Source organism: Astatotilapia calliptera, chromosome 19 (genome assembly GCF_964374335.1).
Source record: "Astatotilapia calliptera chromosome 19, fAstCal68.1, whole genome shotgun sequence".
Lineage (NCBI taxonomy): Eukaryota > Metazoa > Chordata > Actinopteri > Cichliformes > Cichlidae > Astatotilapia > Astatotilapia calliptera.
In genome coordinates this window covers 5555838-5571703 of record NC_137440.1, presented here as the reverse complement: position 1 = coordinate 5571703, position 15866 = coordinate 5555838, and the positions used below count along the sequence as shown (strand labels likewise).

Sequence of the window (15866 nt, the reverse complement as noted above, 5' to 3'; positions counted from 1 at the left end):
ACAGTAATGTAGTAAAAGACACTGGCTATGACGTATCAAAACTCCATGGCAGGGATAGATTAGCTTTAGGACCAGGAAAGATGGTGATTTTTGCAGAACTGGAACAAGGCCCGCTGATTGCTGTAAAACGTGGAGCCGTATTGTCCATCAGTGTGCTTTCTGCTACGTGGATAAAACATCACGGTACATCATCATGACCTTGTCATGTGCGCAGAAGTAGCAAATGGGAGGACTGTGTTTTGTAAAATCAAGGCTATGGCTGTGAAAGAGAAAATTGCATTACTGTGGTGAAAACTGATGGAAACCATGCTTTTTGATCACCATTATCATGCATTTAGGGTCTGCTTGCATCCAGAAGGCACCTCAATGAACATCACTGAGTTGTGTTACTTCAAGCCTTTTGATGTCCAAAGGAAATGTGGCACAACAGATTCATCTCTGCTCATATGTATGCACAGTATGTCTCATAAGCCAACATAAGGGTTGTTTTAAGTGTTTCTATATGAAATGCTGATATTTCAGGGCTGGTAAGGCATCATTTGTGGGGGGGGTTTGTACTTTTTAAACATATTTATTGGTTTATTTGAAAACTTTTTAGTGAAAACTTTTGGTAATTTAACATTACTTAAGAATGAAGAGTTTAAAATGAACACCACAGACATTTTTACAAACAGTGTTACATTTCAGTAACATTATGCAGTGTGAAGGGGTGTTGGAATCATGTGCCATCAGAGGTTTGTTTCACTGCAGAAGAACACATAATCTACAGAATAGTGAATAACAAGAGTTACATGAACCCCCAACCTCAATTGTTGTACTTTAGTGTACACACAGAGTGTTGTACTTTGATGACCTTTTCTTTTGTATCATTACTGAAGTAAAAGACCTTTTCTTTTGTATCATTACTGAAGTAAAAGTTTTGCTTCTTCCAGCGTCACATGTAACAACCACTAAAGCCCAATCAGCATTTCCTCACTTTGGAAAATTACAGTAATTCACTTTGAAACTTGTTAGAAAATCTCTGGGATCTTGCACTTAAGGGGGTAAGTACATCTTAAATCAATCACTTCTGGAAAAAGGGGAAGAAAAACAGCAAACCTTTTCAGTTACAACGACTCATACTAAGAACATTTTTATATATTTAATGTTCTGTAAAAAGAAAAATGGCAACAAAATTATCTTCAGACCAACTCCAAGTGTCCCAGCCTAAGGGCAACGTTACATTCTTGTAATCATCTTCGAGCCTCATGTTGTCTGTGGCACAACTTTCCCAGTTTGCCTGTGATGTAAAGAAACAGAAACAAGCACTGATACTGTAGAGTCTTGTCTGTTCGCTGATGATTCATTGGAGAAAACTTTAAGATGTGCCTTTCAGGGCTCATGTGGGAAAGGTGGCTGGTCAAAAAGCTCTATAATAATCTGATAATCTGATCCTAATCTTCTAACAACAGTAAAGTCATATTTTAACACTTATGAATGTAGCTTGTGGTTGTGAAATGGAGAAAGACTAGTGATCACGTTCTGAATAAGTTTGGAAGTATCACATCATCTCTGCTTCCTGTGACTGGAGGTGAATTAAAAAGTTCTCCATACTGTTATGTACTTCCAAGTCCATGTAACTTTGAAAGGCTTTAAATATAATATAATTTATTATTATACAAAAAAATTATTATACAAAAAAGACAATCAGCTGTTCTTGAGGGGATGAGCTGAGAGAGGCTGACAGATTTGTGATGGTCCAATCCTCCGTGAATGTTCCAAATCCAAATAAATACACAGCAACAGGTTGTGTTTTCATGGCTGTGTTATGTGTGTGTGGGCTCGTTGCTACACCGGTAGCCTTATTTATGACAGGCAAGTGGGAGGCTTTGTACCCTCTAATACCGCTGTCTTCACTGATGAGAGACAAGATTAAAAGCTTTCATCTCATTCACGTTCTTATCAAACAAGTATAAGAACATGACTTATTCAGAGTTCATTAACATGACAACAATCTTCCTCATAAAGCACATATCCTCTGTGCACTGGTGGGCATTGCATTTCCACATCACAGTGCGCTAATGTGGATTGAACTCTTGGCTGCTTCTCTTGTTTTTACATCGAAAAAAACAAAAAGGCAAAGATTAGCCCGAGGCAATATGGGATTATGAGGCTTATATTAATATACACACATTCATAACTGTCGGGGCTTTTCTCTCCTCCTCCTCCTCCACCTTAATCCCCCCCACACATGGAGAGAGAGAGAGAGAAAGAGAGAAGGGGCAAGACACCACAGAGGAAAAGGAGGGGAATGAAAAAACAGCAAGAAGAGAAAACTGATGAAGAGGGAAAAGAAAGGAGAGGAGGGGAATAAGCAAGAGGAAAATGCAAAAGATGGAAAATCACAGGAGAGAAGAACAGGACTTTGACACAAAAAGGTGGAGATCAGCACAAGGAAACAAGAAGGAAGGGGTAGGATATAAGGAAACAAGGGAGTATAAGGAAATATAAAGGAAACAGGAAACAGAAGAGATGAAGAAACAAGTCACAATGAAAGCAGGAGGGTAAAAGAAGAAGAAGAAGAAGAAGAAGAAGAGAGTAAGGGAGTGAAATGAGAGGAAACAGACAAGTAAAGAGAAGTCAAAGGAAACAACAAAGGAGGAAAGGAAAATGAAATGAGGGTAAATTGAAAGAAATGAGGAAAAGAGATCAGAAGAAAGAAAAGCAGAGGAAACAAAGAGGCAAGTGGCAAGGTAGAGTAAGGAGGGCAAAGAAGGAGATAAGAGGTGACGATATAAGCAAAATGGTAATAAGGAAACAATAGGAGGAATTATTGGGGGGGTCCACAAATTAATACTGCAGCATGAAAGAAGAGAGAAAAGAAATGAAGAGAGAAGAACCAGCTATGTGATGGAAGAAGCAATAAAGGCGAAATGAAATGAAGAAATGAGAGAGGGCTGGAGAAAAAGTAGAGAGGATGCTTCCTCTGCAGTGATTTGGCAGAAGCAGAGAAAGAGGAGGAGAGGTGCATTAGAGACAGAGGGGCAGAGTGAAAGAGTTTTCTGTTTTTAGAGAGGAACCCTTGGAAACAGCAGAACAGGAACTTTGTGAACTCCAAAATAAAAATGTTAACAGAGAGACAGACAGGGCATGACTCAGCTTGAAAAAAGGGAGAAAAAAACAAAAGTCAGAGTCAAAGAGATTTTCTGTTCCTACCATTGATGTAGTGAGACGGTCTCTGATGGCTTCAATCTAATATGTCTCACACAACTGGATAAAAGGTTGCAGTAAAGGTGCAGGACTGACGTAAGAATGCATCCAAATGCCGTTTCTTGTAACCCATGAGATTGGAGCATGCCGTGGGAATTACAGGTACTGAACGGTAGTTTGAATCATCTCTAACGTGAACAGTTTGTTCATGTTAAAGGAGAGTCCTCGTCACACACAAAGGTTAATCATGGAGTTCCACAGGGTTCTGTGCTAGGACCAATTCTGTTTACTTTATACATGCTGCTCTTGGACAGTATCATTAGAAGCCATACCTCAAACATTGTGGTCTAATTGTTGGGTTTTCTCTGTTTTTGTAGGGTCTTTTAATTTGCTGAATTTAAATGTAATTACACAAATACACATATTATTAATAGCCAATGTGACTTAAAACTAAGTATAACAAAAGGTGCACAGAAAAGACAAAAACAGAAAAAAAATGCATCTTTATTGCTGGTAATAGGCATGTGACCTCAGCATAGACACTCCCACAGTCTGGCTGTTATTTGGTTACCAGTTTCTACTCTGACAATGTACAGTGATGCACCGAGAAGGCCACATGCAAGATAACATTTATCGTTACTGTTGTTGCATAATTCATATCACGGGAGAAATAAAGGCACCGCTTAATGCTGGTAAAAGAAGAAAGCAGGAAGTTGGGTTTTACAGCAAATGAAACGGAAACGATTGGAGAAACATTCAGATACACAGATCCTGGCTGTCTCTGGCTCAGAAATCCATGCATTCAAATGGGAAAGTATAGGAGATATTCGCCTGATGAACGAATTCAGCAGATACATAGATGCAAATGATCTTCCTTTTTCTTCTTCCCTCCTATGTGACTGTTTTGGGATCAAAGAAAGTCTGTACAGAGAGGAGAAACAGGAGTGTATATAATTATCAGCAGTGTTGTTACTACTTTATTCTTTTATTTTTTTTGCTGTAAAGAGCTCAGAGCCAAATGTGTCCAGGGGCTTTGGGAAAATTCCAGGCAAGAAGCCTCATGTGAGCCACCAGGGTTTAGTGTTTGACTGATGATCCTAATTAGATCCTAACGGCAGTCCACAGCGTGCCCAGTCTCCTGGGTGTGACCAGCACTGAATCAAGCACAGACACAGGAGCTCAGATTCTGTGCTACATGAGGCGGCACGGTAGCACAGTGGTAAGGATTATTACTTCTCAGGAAGAAAAATTCTGGGTTTGAACCTCTTGATAGGCTCGGGCCTTTCTGTGGGGTGTGGATGTTTTTTAGTGTCTATTCTTTTAAAGGTTTTATTTCCCTGTATAAAACATAAACAAACAGCTTGTGTGAATGAACTTTGGTTTTTAAAGTGTCGCTTTAACTGTGACCGACTCACCAGATCGAGTTTAAACCTGTAAACTGTAGGTCTCTGCTGGCCTCTGTTGACCACCTCAAGTACTGCAACACACCACAGTTCAGTTCAGAGGAGCTCTCTGGGCATGTTTTTGGGTTGTGGGGGAAAACCAGCACATCCAGAGAAAACCCATGTAGGCAAAAGGAGAACATGTAAACTCTCCATAGAAAGGTACCAGCAAGTTTCACCTCTGACAAGGATCTTCCTGTGTCAGGGGTGTTTCTTCTTGTTTTAGTGCTCTCATTGGTCTTGATCATTTGACTGCTCAGAAAATCCATGACAGTCACCTTGGTCTTCAAACAGCTCTTCAAAGCTTTGAGGTGTGTTGGGGCTCTTTGGCTTTCTGCTCACAGCTTGAACGCAGAGGGCTGGAGCAGGTCTCTGATGAACATAGTGCTGATTGGTTACTGCAGGTGTTCCAACTCCCATCAGCCGTCCAGTCTCACCACCTCAATAGTTTGGAGTTGGTTCCTGTCTTGGTTTACAGATACTTCTTTCTCGTAGGCAAACTCAACCTGTAAAAAATGGAGTCTTACTATTTCTGCATGTGTTCATCCGGTAAACATGCTTCCTTTAAGTCTTCCTGATCTTGGTTTGGATACAAATGATCCAGTTTGGTTAAAGTGTTTTAAAGCGCAACCTCTTAGATGCTGTGAATGTCTACTAAAACTTTCTCTTTCAGATTTGTTTAATGTTTCAAATGCCTGAACTCTCTTAGGTAAATATTCTTTCAATTTCTTTTAAAGTACCCTTCAGAAATAGTTCAATCTTCTTGAAGGGCATTCAAACATCTTTTTTGGATGTTGGCTGCCTTTTGTTCTGTTCTCTGTCAGGATGATCCCACACTGCTTTAAAGATGATGTCCGAGCTGTGGGGAGACCCACCTTGAGTGTTCATTGTGTATCTATGTGGCTTTTCTTTCTATCCAGGTATGATTTATTGCATTAGCTGTGTTTGGGATCATTGTCATGCTAAAAACTGAAGCCCATTAGAAACTTTCCTGATGCTACTGCATCACTTTATGTTCATAATTTCATCAGGTTTGGTAAGATCTCCAATACCACTGACTGAAACGTAGACATAAACCACGATAGAGCCTCCACAGGTTGTAGACATTCACTACTGTACATCTCTCCCCCGTATATACTGTGATGACTTGACTTAAAAATGTCAAATTTGATCTCATCACAACATAATAATGTTGCCACTGATTTTCATTGCAGTTCCTTCTGTCATTTGGCATACCTCAGCTCTTTCTCCCTGCGACAGTCACCCTTCAATTCCGCTGAGGATTCGGTAGATGATCAACTGCAGGGCCAGAAGAATCTCTCAGGTCCCGTGTCCGGTCTTTTGGATGTTTTGCTGTTTCTTAAGTACATGACTTTCAGGTACCGCTCATCTGCTGTAGATCATTTCAGCAAAAAGCTCTTTAGAATTATTGTGTTAGTGCAAAAATACTATTTTATGGGACTTTTGTTTTGTTTTAATCCAGCTAAAGAAATGTGAACACATGATATAGTTTTGCAACAGGCTGCAAAGTGTCTACATACAAAAAGTAAAATTGGATCTCAGTTCTCACTCACACACATTCACACACACACACACACCCTGTGAACCCAGTGAAATAAAGCAATTCAGCATCTGGGCTTTATCACAAAACAGGTTTAATTTAATATCTCTTTATTTTTTAAAATAATTAAACATTTGTATTTCTCCAACCCTTTTTTATCTTTTTTTTTTTCAGCTTTTAAATCATATTACATCTGGGCCATTCTAAAGCACACATTAATTCTGCAAGGGAGGAGGGGGTGAGGTTCACTGTCAAAGACTCCCAACAGGGCAAAAGTGGTCTGCTCAGTGCCTTCCCTCTACACTCGCTTCCCTCCCCCCTCTGACCCTCTCCTGCCTACCTGCCCTCACCCCTCCCTGCTTTCCTTCCCTCCCTCCCACCCTCCCCCCCCCCAACTAAAAAAAAAACAACAAAAAAAAAACCAAAGAGAAAAATTATATATATATATATATATATATATATATATATATATATATATATATGTGTTCAAATGGTCAAAAGAAACTTCATCAAAATATTCAAAATGAGATAAAAACCAAGAGAAGCGGGAGGAGTGAGACAGAAAGAAAAAAGAAACAGACTAAAAGAAGGGGAAACACTATCATAAATACCAGGAAGTTGTTCCATAATACCTCTTTATATACTGGATACTCCTCTCCACAGTTTCCTAAGCAAAAAACATAGGCTAAATTACTACAAGATACAAGATTATCAGTGTACTGCATTCAATAACAATTTACAGGGTTGTCTTTTTTTGTCACTGTTGCTGTAATACTGTGAAGTCAACGCGGCGCCCCCCCAGTGGGCTTAGAGGGACGAGGCGAGAGGGGCGGGAGGTGATGCGAGGCGCTCGTCTTTTCACACGAGGAGTACTTTTCTTTTTTGGCGCTCCTTTGAGGACCCGTTATCATGTGTGTGTGTTGTGTGTCTGTCGTTAGCTGTGAGTCCCCCGTTATGGCCAGACAGTACCAGTGCCAGACTGATACCAGCGATACCTGGTATGGCAGGAGGGACGGGGTCAAAAACAGAGAAGGAACGTAATCAGCTAATGGAAGGTAGCCTTTTTTTTTTGGAGAGGGGGAAATGAATAGGAGTGTGTTTACATGCAGATGGTTCTGGATTCAAATTGTTTCTGGTTTGTATGTGTTAATCTCTTTCTGTTATAACATCGGGCAACCAGCCACATTGCCAGGGAAGTTAATAAAATGAGATGCTGAATAACTATAAAAGACTCAAAAGAGACACTCGTCTCACGGGACAGGTGAAACAAAAGCACCAGGAGAAAGTTTGCACAAAGCCCCCATCACCATTTCAGTTATTGCTGTGTGGAACATTTATGACTGCACACGTTTAAAGTTTGTTTTGAGCCTTTTTGTTGTTGTTGTTTTTAACATCATCTGTATTGGCACTACCACCAGAGGGCGCCAAAGTAAAGGGGGGAAAAAAGAACCCTACACTTACTGCTCAATTTTCAGCATTTCAAATCCCAAGTTTGACAGTTTTAGTCAGGATTTATGTAGTTATGTACTCTCCTGATTTGCATGGACAAACATGTAAACACATTTAAAGAGTCAGTGGTGTGTTTGTGTGCACTGTGAAAGGCCCTGTTGTCAGATGAATGTGTGTTTGTTTGTTCGATTCATTGCCTGTTTTAAACAGGAAGCAGAATTCGCAGACAGGTTGGTGAGGCCAGGGAGATTAGGGGTGTCCTTTGGATGGAATGGGGCGACTGTGATTGGTTCACTTGGGGCCTGGTAAGACCGAGAGGGAACAGAAAGATGGAGGCAACAAGAGGAAAAGCAAAGAGGAGAACCAAGAAAATAAAAATGACATATGGGACTACACTGAAGAAGACTGGGGTGAAGAGTTAAAATCAATCTAACCTCTCTTTTTTGTGTTTTTTTTTAATATTTTCCAAGGGTTCATTCCATGTCCTACAGTCCAAAAAGTTTTTTTTCTTGTTTAAATTCCCCTCCCACACAAGTGATTTTCTCATTTTCTATTTTTTTTCTTCCTTTTTTATTATTATTATTACTGTTTTGTTTTTCCATTTGCAATAATATCAGTTTAAGGGAGAAAAAAAGAAAAAAAAAACAATTATTTACAGTGCTGTTGAAATAATGAAAACAGACGTAATGAATCTACTGTAAAGTAAGTCGCACAAACACAGGAGGAAAAAAAAAAGCATAAGAAAAAAAAGAAAGAAAGAAAATTAAGAAACCAGCGAGCGCTCTGTGTCGATCCAGAGACGACAGCCTGTATCAGGAGCTCTGGGCAGACATGGCTAATGTCGAGGGCAGGAGAGTCGGGATCAGGGCAGAGGAGGAGCGGGGAGTCGGACGGGGAGAGGAGGAGGAGAGGAGCAGTAGGACAGGGGAGGGACAGAGGGGAGCGCGGCGCTGTCTTTGTTAAGTTGGGATGATTCCGTCGCTCCTAAGGCCCCGCTTCAGCTCCAGGTCCTCCAGCTTCTTCCACAGCTCCTCCCGTTCCTTCTCCTTCTTCTTCTCACTGGAACACAAAAACACATAAGCATTAAGCACAAAAAAAGCATTAGCTCCAAGTGAAAAAAATAAAGAAATGTTTTTATTGAATCAGTCACTCTAAACGGAAGTCTGGTGCTCTAACTCAAAGTATTTATCAGTGTGGCTTTTCTTTAACCAACATCTAATATTGATCCTGAGACTGACACAGTGGGGTGATAGTAGCACTGTGTGTGTTCCTGTAATGTGTTAAGCAGCTCCCTGGAGGCATCACAAACTATCACATTATTCATGAGTCCCCATCACCCCTGCTGCTGCTGCTGATGTGAGCAGCTTCTTACCGCTGGCGGTCCGACTTGTAAGTGGCTGTGAGTTCATCAAATAAGGTACTGTTCATCTCCATGAAGGCCTTCAGTACATTGTATACCAGCGCCACGATTGCCCTGAGAGGGGAAAAGCACAGACAGAGTAAGACAACTTACAGCGGCACATTTTTATTGCTCCTTCAGACTTCTGTGGTGGCAGACACAGAGCTTCCAGCCTTCATTTTTGGATAAATTATGGAGACATCCAGCGATGTGTGCCCAACTGATTCGCAAACTAACAAACATTTTTTTCCATTTGAGATCAAAATCAAGCCCATTTGTAGATTTTTCCAAACATTCCACATTTATTCTTAAAAACAGGAACATGCTGTTCCTATTAGCACTGGAGTATAACCCTCTTTAAGATCCATATGTGCCCCATGCACCCCACAACAGGCACAGCCAGCTGGCATGTTTCGATGACTGGTTGTGTCTACAAACGTATCTGAATAATATCAACACTTGGCAATAAATTCGGAATAAAACAACCAAAAAACAGGTACACGATAATGAAGTATTTTTCAGTAATTTATATTTTCACCACTGGCCAGCTAAAGTCTAATTTGCTGAAAATCAGGAATAAATGAACGTGCATGCATGTTTTCCTGTGTTAGAGCCCTGACTTTGCCTTAGGAGAGGAATCCTGAGGTGACTAGTAACTTAAATGATCATATGCAGTTTCAACAATCTACTTGTGATCTTTAAATTAACACTAATTCCCAATTGATATCAGTTTTTTAAGCTATATTTAGCTGTTCGGAATTCAGATTTTTCTCAAGAATGTGGACCATTGTAATGCAATTCTGCTGGGGTACAGAGGGTTGTATGTGTGACTCTACTCAGGTCTTGAAGTATACATTTCCTAATGAACATCAGTAGAAAGTGAAAACATTAAGCCTCATCTATTACACAGAAGTCATGCTACTCACGGGTTCCAGTGCTCTTTGGAGATCCTGTAGAGGCTGGCAAACATGATGGGCAGGATGACGCTGGAGTTCTCCTCAATCAAACTCATGATGTACTCGTTGTTCCAGTAGTAAAGAGCTCGCTCTGCAACCTGGGACGAGACGGACGCACACTAACTGAGCCATGTCTTCACCACCAATAACCACTCGTCACTCTTTAATAACCAATAACTGTTTAAGCACAAATGTCCCCCATGATACAAATTAGGCCACCCCCACCCCACAGGAAACGTAGGCATTGTCACAATGAGTCATCGCTGACCTGGAAATGTGGGCTGGAGACACATCTGGAGATCTGTTTGAAAAGCGGCTCCTGGATCTTGACGAACTGTGTGGGTTCGATGACGTCCAGAATCTCCTCCAGCTCCCCTAGAAACATCACCTGCAGTGCCGTGGAAGAGGGACAATATCAACAACACACAAGATGATTATTATTGTTGTTGTTTTGGGGGTTTTTTGCATTTAGCAACAAATGAGCCTCACCTCTTTTTGACTGCAGGTTTTTGGCCAGAACTTCAGTAAGCCTCTGATGACCTGAGAGAAGATGCCACAGTTCATACAGTTGGCTCCTTTTCCCACCCCCCCACCCCCCCTTTTTTTTTTCTTAAATACAAGTATTTGAGTTGAAATAATAATAACAGTAATGTCATTCTTTACATTTCTGACTCTGTCGTTGATGTGAAACACTTTCATGACAAACTGGGAGGGGGAATGAAAAATGAATGTCACACAAAGATGACTGATAGGAGGAGTTGTGCATAGATACTTACTGGTTCTGTTAATGTTGGGTCTTTCTCTAGGAATTGTACAATGCAATACGCCAACTGTGAGGAGAGGAATCCGGAGGTTAAAACTAACATCACATTAAGCCTCGAGCAAGGCTTACAAGAGCAGCTCAGACGTACAAACACAGCAGTGAAAGAGCTTTCAAATGATTTTACTTTTTAAACCACTGTGTTTCTGCTGATTTTCACGGCTGCTGTCAACTATAATATTATTACACATTTAGATTCCTTCCGTGTATAAAAACACACAAACATACACATAAGCTATAGCACGAAAGCACACCTTAAAAAGCAAACAGGATACTTTTCGAGGTTCCAAGTTCTGTTTGTGGATAAACTACGCCTGGGATTCCACCAAATCTAAAGGTGGCAGATATTAGCTTTTACCCACATACTCTATACACACTATTGTTACCTGTGCATGGAAGAGGGACAGACTCCTGACAGTGTGGAGGGGAATCAACACTTTGACCAGAAACTGTTTATGCTCTGCTTTCAGTGGCAGAGCAAAACCATTGATTATACTGGAAGAGAGAAGGAGGAGACAAAGAGGAAAATGTGAATATAAATTAAACAAGAACACATAAAAGAACTTTATTGTGACCCTATGAAAGCAAGTGGAAGATCAATGAGCTGCAGACCAAAAGAACACTGTTTATATGGGTGATGTGGCCTGGGGAAGAAACACAGACCTGATGATCCTCACAAAAATCGCAACAATCCTGTTTGTTTTACATTGTGTTGTATCAGATTCGTGTTTGTTTAAGCGACAGTGCTCCGTGTCTATGCTGTGTGCCAGACAAATGTCAGAGATGTTATTGAATGTATGTGCCAGCAAGCTCTCCAAGGAGAAGCCCGTCTCATTCCCATAGTTGGAGTGTTTCTTCTGGAGTTGGTTTGACTTCATCTAATGTTGGTTGATTGGTTTGTCACGCTCGTCCAGGCTCTCCCTGACAATCAGTTGAAGCTTTGATAGTCAACAACAAAAATGTATGACTGTCAGAGGTCGGACTGCGGATCATGTTCCATGAAACACATCGTGTAATTTGTTATCTGCCGACCTTAACGTCATATACATATCAGTGTTTTCCGCGGGTTAACCCTCTGTTTGTGGCACAAACACACAAGCATGCATTCCTAACTGAGCTACTAAATAATACTTTTATTTTTTACGTTCTTTGCAATTATTTCAATTGGCTCTATTTTGAATGAGTCTCATTGCAGTCCAAAGCTACTGTCTCAGACTGCAGGTGGTGAATGCACCCCTGAAGTCCTTGTTGTTATGCAACCTCGACGACCTTGGCAAAAGGTCACATGAGCCAGTTCTCCAACTTTTTGCAGTTTCTAGTTAGAATGGCCCTCAGCTCACAGTGGAGCTCCAGAGGAGAACAGAGACTGCTGTTGCTAGCTGCAGTCCAATCAGTGTGACCACAGGATGAGATCTTCTCCGAAGAAGCGGCTGAACGATGTGGAAAAATGGTACAAAAGCAAACTCAAAAGAGCTGACGCTAGAGATTGCCTCTCCCAACTTTCCTCTTATTTAAGTTCAAAGTCTGATTACAAAATGTTTTTAAAATGGTCAGAGTGGGCACCCAAATGTTAAGTAATGTCTGTGTAAAACACTGCAGGTTCCAGAGCACTGAAGACGTTCCAAGGAGGTTATCTGGATACGTTTCTGGATATTAAAATATTTTTATTAACAAATAAAGTATTACAGAAAAATGCCCTTTTCTCTGTCTGACCTCAAACAACTCGAATCACAAAGTCAATGTACTTTCTATCTTGCTTCACTGCTTAAAAAGACTGTTAAGCTGAAAGGAGGATTAATTTACTTCTCATCTCCAAGTCAAACCGTGCTGCTGGAATTCACTCTGCTCTGTTAAAATCCTGTTTTTATGGAACCTAATCATTCAGCGTTTTAGTTCCATGTCTTTAGCCTCCTTGGGTATCTTAAAAAAAAACTAACTCCAGCTTGCCTGATTAAATTAAAGATGTTAAAAAAAAATCCTCATTGTTACATCTACAAAACCACAGCAAGATAGCAGAGTTGAGTTGAGTTCTGCTGTCGCTCTCAGGTCTCAGTCACTCAGGCTAAAAGCATCAGCAATAACAGAGCAGAATGTAAATGTGTGTCTGAGGCTCAGAGGCCCCCCACATACCTCCCCAGGATCTCCAGCAACTCAGCCACCCCGTTGAAGTGCTCCGTCTCATAAACAAAACTGCAGACAGACAGAGAGGGAGGCAGACCGAGGAGGAGATGAGAGAAGGCACACGATGAAAAGACACAAGCACTAAAACTCTCAAAGAATGGCAAAAAACAGGTAATTTGTAAATTAACACAAATAATGACAACACACACACACACACACACACACACACACACACACACACACACACACACACACACACACACACACACACACACACACACACACACACACACACACAAGAGGAGATCCAGGTTTGAACCAACAGCCACAGATATTTCTAACATCCTTCTCATCCTTTGGCTGTACAAATTGATTTGTTGCTTCTCCCCAAGACAAGAACTAACAGACTTAAAAACTCCTTTGTCCCACACGCCATCAAACTGTTTAACTCCTCTCTGGAGGGGAGAGGGAGGGGAAACAGGAGGACAAAGGAGGGGGGAACAACTAAGCTGTAGTGCCTCTTCACCTCACTGTACAATACCTTTTGTGCAATACTTTTTGTAAATAGTCAACAGTGCAATAGACTCAATACTTGAAATGTGCAATTCACTTGTATTTTTATTTTTTATTCCTATTTATTCTATTTATCCCCTTTGTATATTTTATTTATATTTGTCTCTGTATTTATATATGTGTGTGTGTGTGTGTGTGTGTGTGTGTGTGTGTGTGTGTGTGTGTGTGTGTGTGTGTGTGTGTGTGTGTGTGTGTGTGTGTATATAAATATATATAACAATTCTGTAACTGTAACTTCGGTCGTTGCTGTGCTTTTTGGAAGTCGAATTTCCCAGAGGAACCCACCCGAGGGATTAATAAAGTTCTATCTTATCTTATCTCTTATCTTATCTTAATAATCAGAACAGAAGCAGAAGAGTCTCCGTAAACTCTCAGTGTAAGCTTGTTTGCAATAACTGGCTCTTTTGGGTAAGCGCATACTTTATTCATTTACACATTCAGCAGACACAGACATGATCACTTATTCTGGGGTGGGTTTCTCCACGTTTGAGTCCCATATTCTCTTTATTGTGGCCTTTACAAACTTCTGAGGAACACTGACACAAATGTAATTATATTAAAGGAAAAACCGTCATCGGCTTTCAACAGTGTCATTGTGCCTGGGTACTGACTCTATAGATGGCAGGGATAAACTTCGTTCTTCTGAAACATATTTTGTAATTTGGAGTTTGGATGATTGTGAGAAAGAACAGAAAAAGAGTGAAAAAGAAGGTGTAGAAGAATAAAGTGAAGAAGAACATCAAAGGGAAGGTGAAGGGAAGGTGAGGTGAGGAGGAAGAAAAACAAGATGAAAAAAGGTGATGAAAGTGAAGAATGAGGTGAAAAACAAGGAAGAAGGTCAAGAATTATTATAAGACGAAAAAGGGGAAGGAGATGATGATGAAGAGGACATAAACTTCCACGTGATGTCACCAACAGGAGAAATCAGGTTGGGACGCTAATCAGAGTTGTCATTTTTCACATGCATCACACAGCAGGAGACAGTCCACTTTAGCTGCGTTTCCACTAATAGAAATGTTTGGTTTATGGAGGAAATGTGACCCACTCATATGACTTCACTGAACAATTAGCTGCTCTATTCTTGCATACGATCCAATCAGAAGTTTGGTGCAGGGTGCAGGACTCAGCCTGCTTAACAACATTTGTGCTTTCTGGCATTTGTTGGATGATGTCTACGAAAACTCGGGGCTGCTGTGCATGTGTGCAAAGGGCGTAGGACATTGGTCCATATTTCCCACAGGTGTTCAGCTGACAAGACCATAGCTTACAGCTCACATCATTTTCACTTGAACAGCACCGTCATCCAGGAGAACAGGGTACACATCATAAGATGAAGGAGATCGCTCAGAACAAGTCTGTATTGATTTTCAGTGACCTTTCCCTATAAGGTGAGAAGTGGAGCAAAGCTCTGCCAGCAAATATTCTCTACTGAATAAGAGAGCCATCTGATCCCCTCACGGCAGACATCAAGAATTCAGCTCTTTGCTTTTATTTGTGAGCCTTGTCTATTCGAATTTTTAGCTCCACTCTGTTGACTGGCAACTTTCTACCGTGGCTTCCTTCTTATCGTGAAAAAAATTCCACTCACATACAAACACAAGCTTTTTCCAGCCCAGGCATCTGAAGAATTCATGTTTACTCACCGTAGAAAAATATTATTGATCTGTTTTCGTATAAAAGCCCTCAGCCCCAGGAATTTGCCGTAGATTCTATGCAAGACTGTCTTCAGATAGTCTCTCTCCCGAGGGTCCTCGCTGTCAAACAACTCCAAGAGCTGGACACAAGGTGAGGGGGGAGAAAAGTCAATTTTAGGGAGTAAGGCAGAAAAAAGCAACGTGCCTTAAAAGCAAAGAAAGATACGAAAACGCTAAACTGACAGTAAAGAAGATGATGAAGTAGAAAAGCAGAATTCTGAAGGTGACTCAACAACTCACCTGTAGGACAAACTTCTGGTCTATGTACTTTTTGGCAATGCTGGGCTGGAATTCCTGACTCTCCAAGAACCGAATGAAGAACTCGTATACCAACTGGAGAAAGAAACACGGTTGATAAAGAATTCATGTTAACCTCCGACGCAAACAAAACTTTGTTTCACATGATAACAGGTGGAAAAGAATAGAAAAGTCCAAAGGCTCATCGCTTCTTCTCAGATATTAGTGCATTGAATTAAGCCCATAAATACTCAAACAGAACTGGATTAAAGGGAGAAACGGCTCAAAAGTCACAAAAAGCAGAGTAATCTGGGATGAGCAAGGTAGAGAAAAAAAAGTCCATTTAAGTTAAATGGAGTTTAAATGTATATTCTGGGAAATATCATCATCCATTTTTCCATATAAGAATGAAATAACCACTCTCA

At 40.7% G+C, this 15866-nt stretch overlaps 1 protein-coding gene and 1 long non-coding RNA gene across 5 annotated transcripts in view; both read right to left on the bottom strand.

Annotated features, from left to right (window-relative positions):
• Positions 1-3673: 3673 nt before the first annotated feature.
• LOC113012229 (uncharacterized) lies at positions 3674-6579 on the bottom strand. The gene is made up of 2 exons (XR_003270667.2): positions 5868-6579; positions 3674-5137 (listed from the first exon to the last, which is right to left on the bottom strand). It is a non-coding gene; the product is annotated as an uncharacterized LOC113012229 (long non-coding RNA).
• Positions 6580-8187: 1608 nt separating this feature from the next.
• The window catches only part of ppp2r5eb (protein phosphatase 2, regulatory subunit B', epsilon isoform b), a 51056-nt gene continuing 43377 nt past the window's right edge, over positions 8188-15866 (bottom strand). For all 4 annotated transcript variants that reach the window (XM_026151045.2, XM_026151046.2, XM_026151044.2 and 1 more), the window contains 10 exons: positions 15445-15537; positions 15154-15284; positions 12947-13006; positions 11203-11311; positions 10773-10826; positions 10486-10536; positions 10265-10384; positions 9967-10094; positions 9014-9115; positions 8188-8700 (listed from right to left, as the gene is read on the bottom strand). In XM_026151045.2, the coding sequence (XP_026006830.1) occupies positions 8601-8700; positions 9014-9115; positions 9967-10094; positions 10265-10384; positions 10486-10536; positions 10773-10826; positions 11203-11311; positions 12947-13006; positions 15154-15284; positions 15445-15537 (948 nt within the window). In that variant the 3' untranslated portion in view covers positions 8188-8600. The remainder of the gene's footprint in view (positions 8701-9013; positions 9116-9966; positions 10095-10264; positions 10385-10485; positions 10537-10772; positions 10827-11202; positions 11312-12946; positions 13007-15153; positions 15285-15444; positions 15538-15866) is intronic.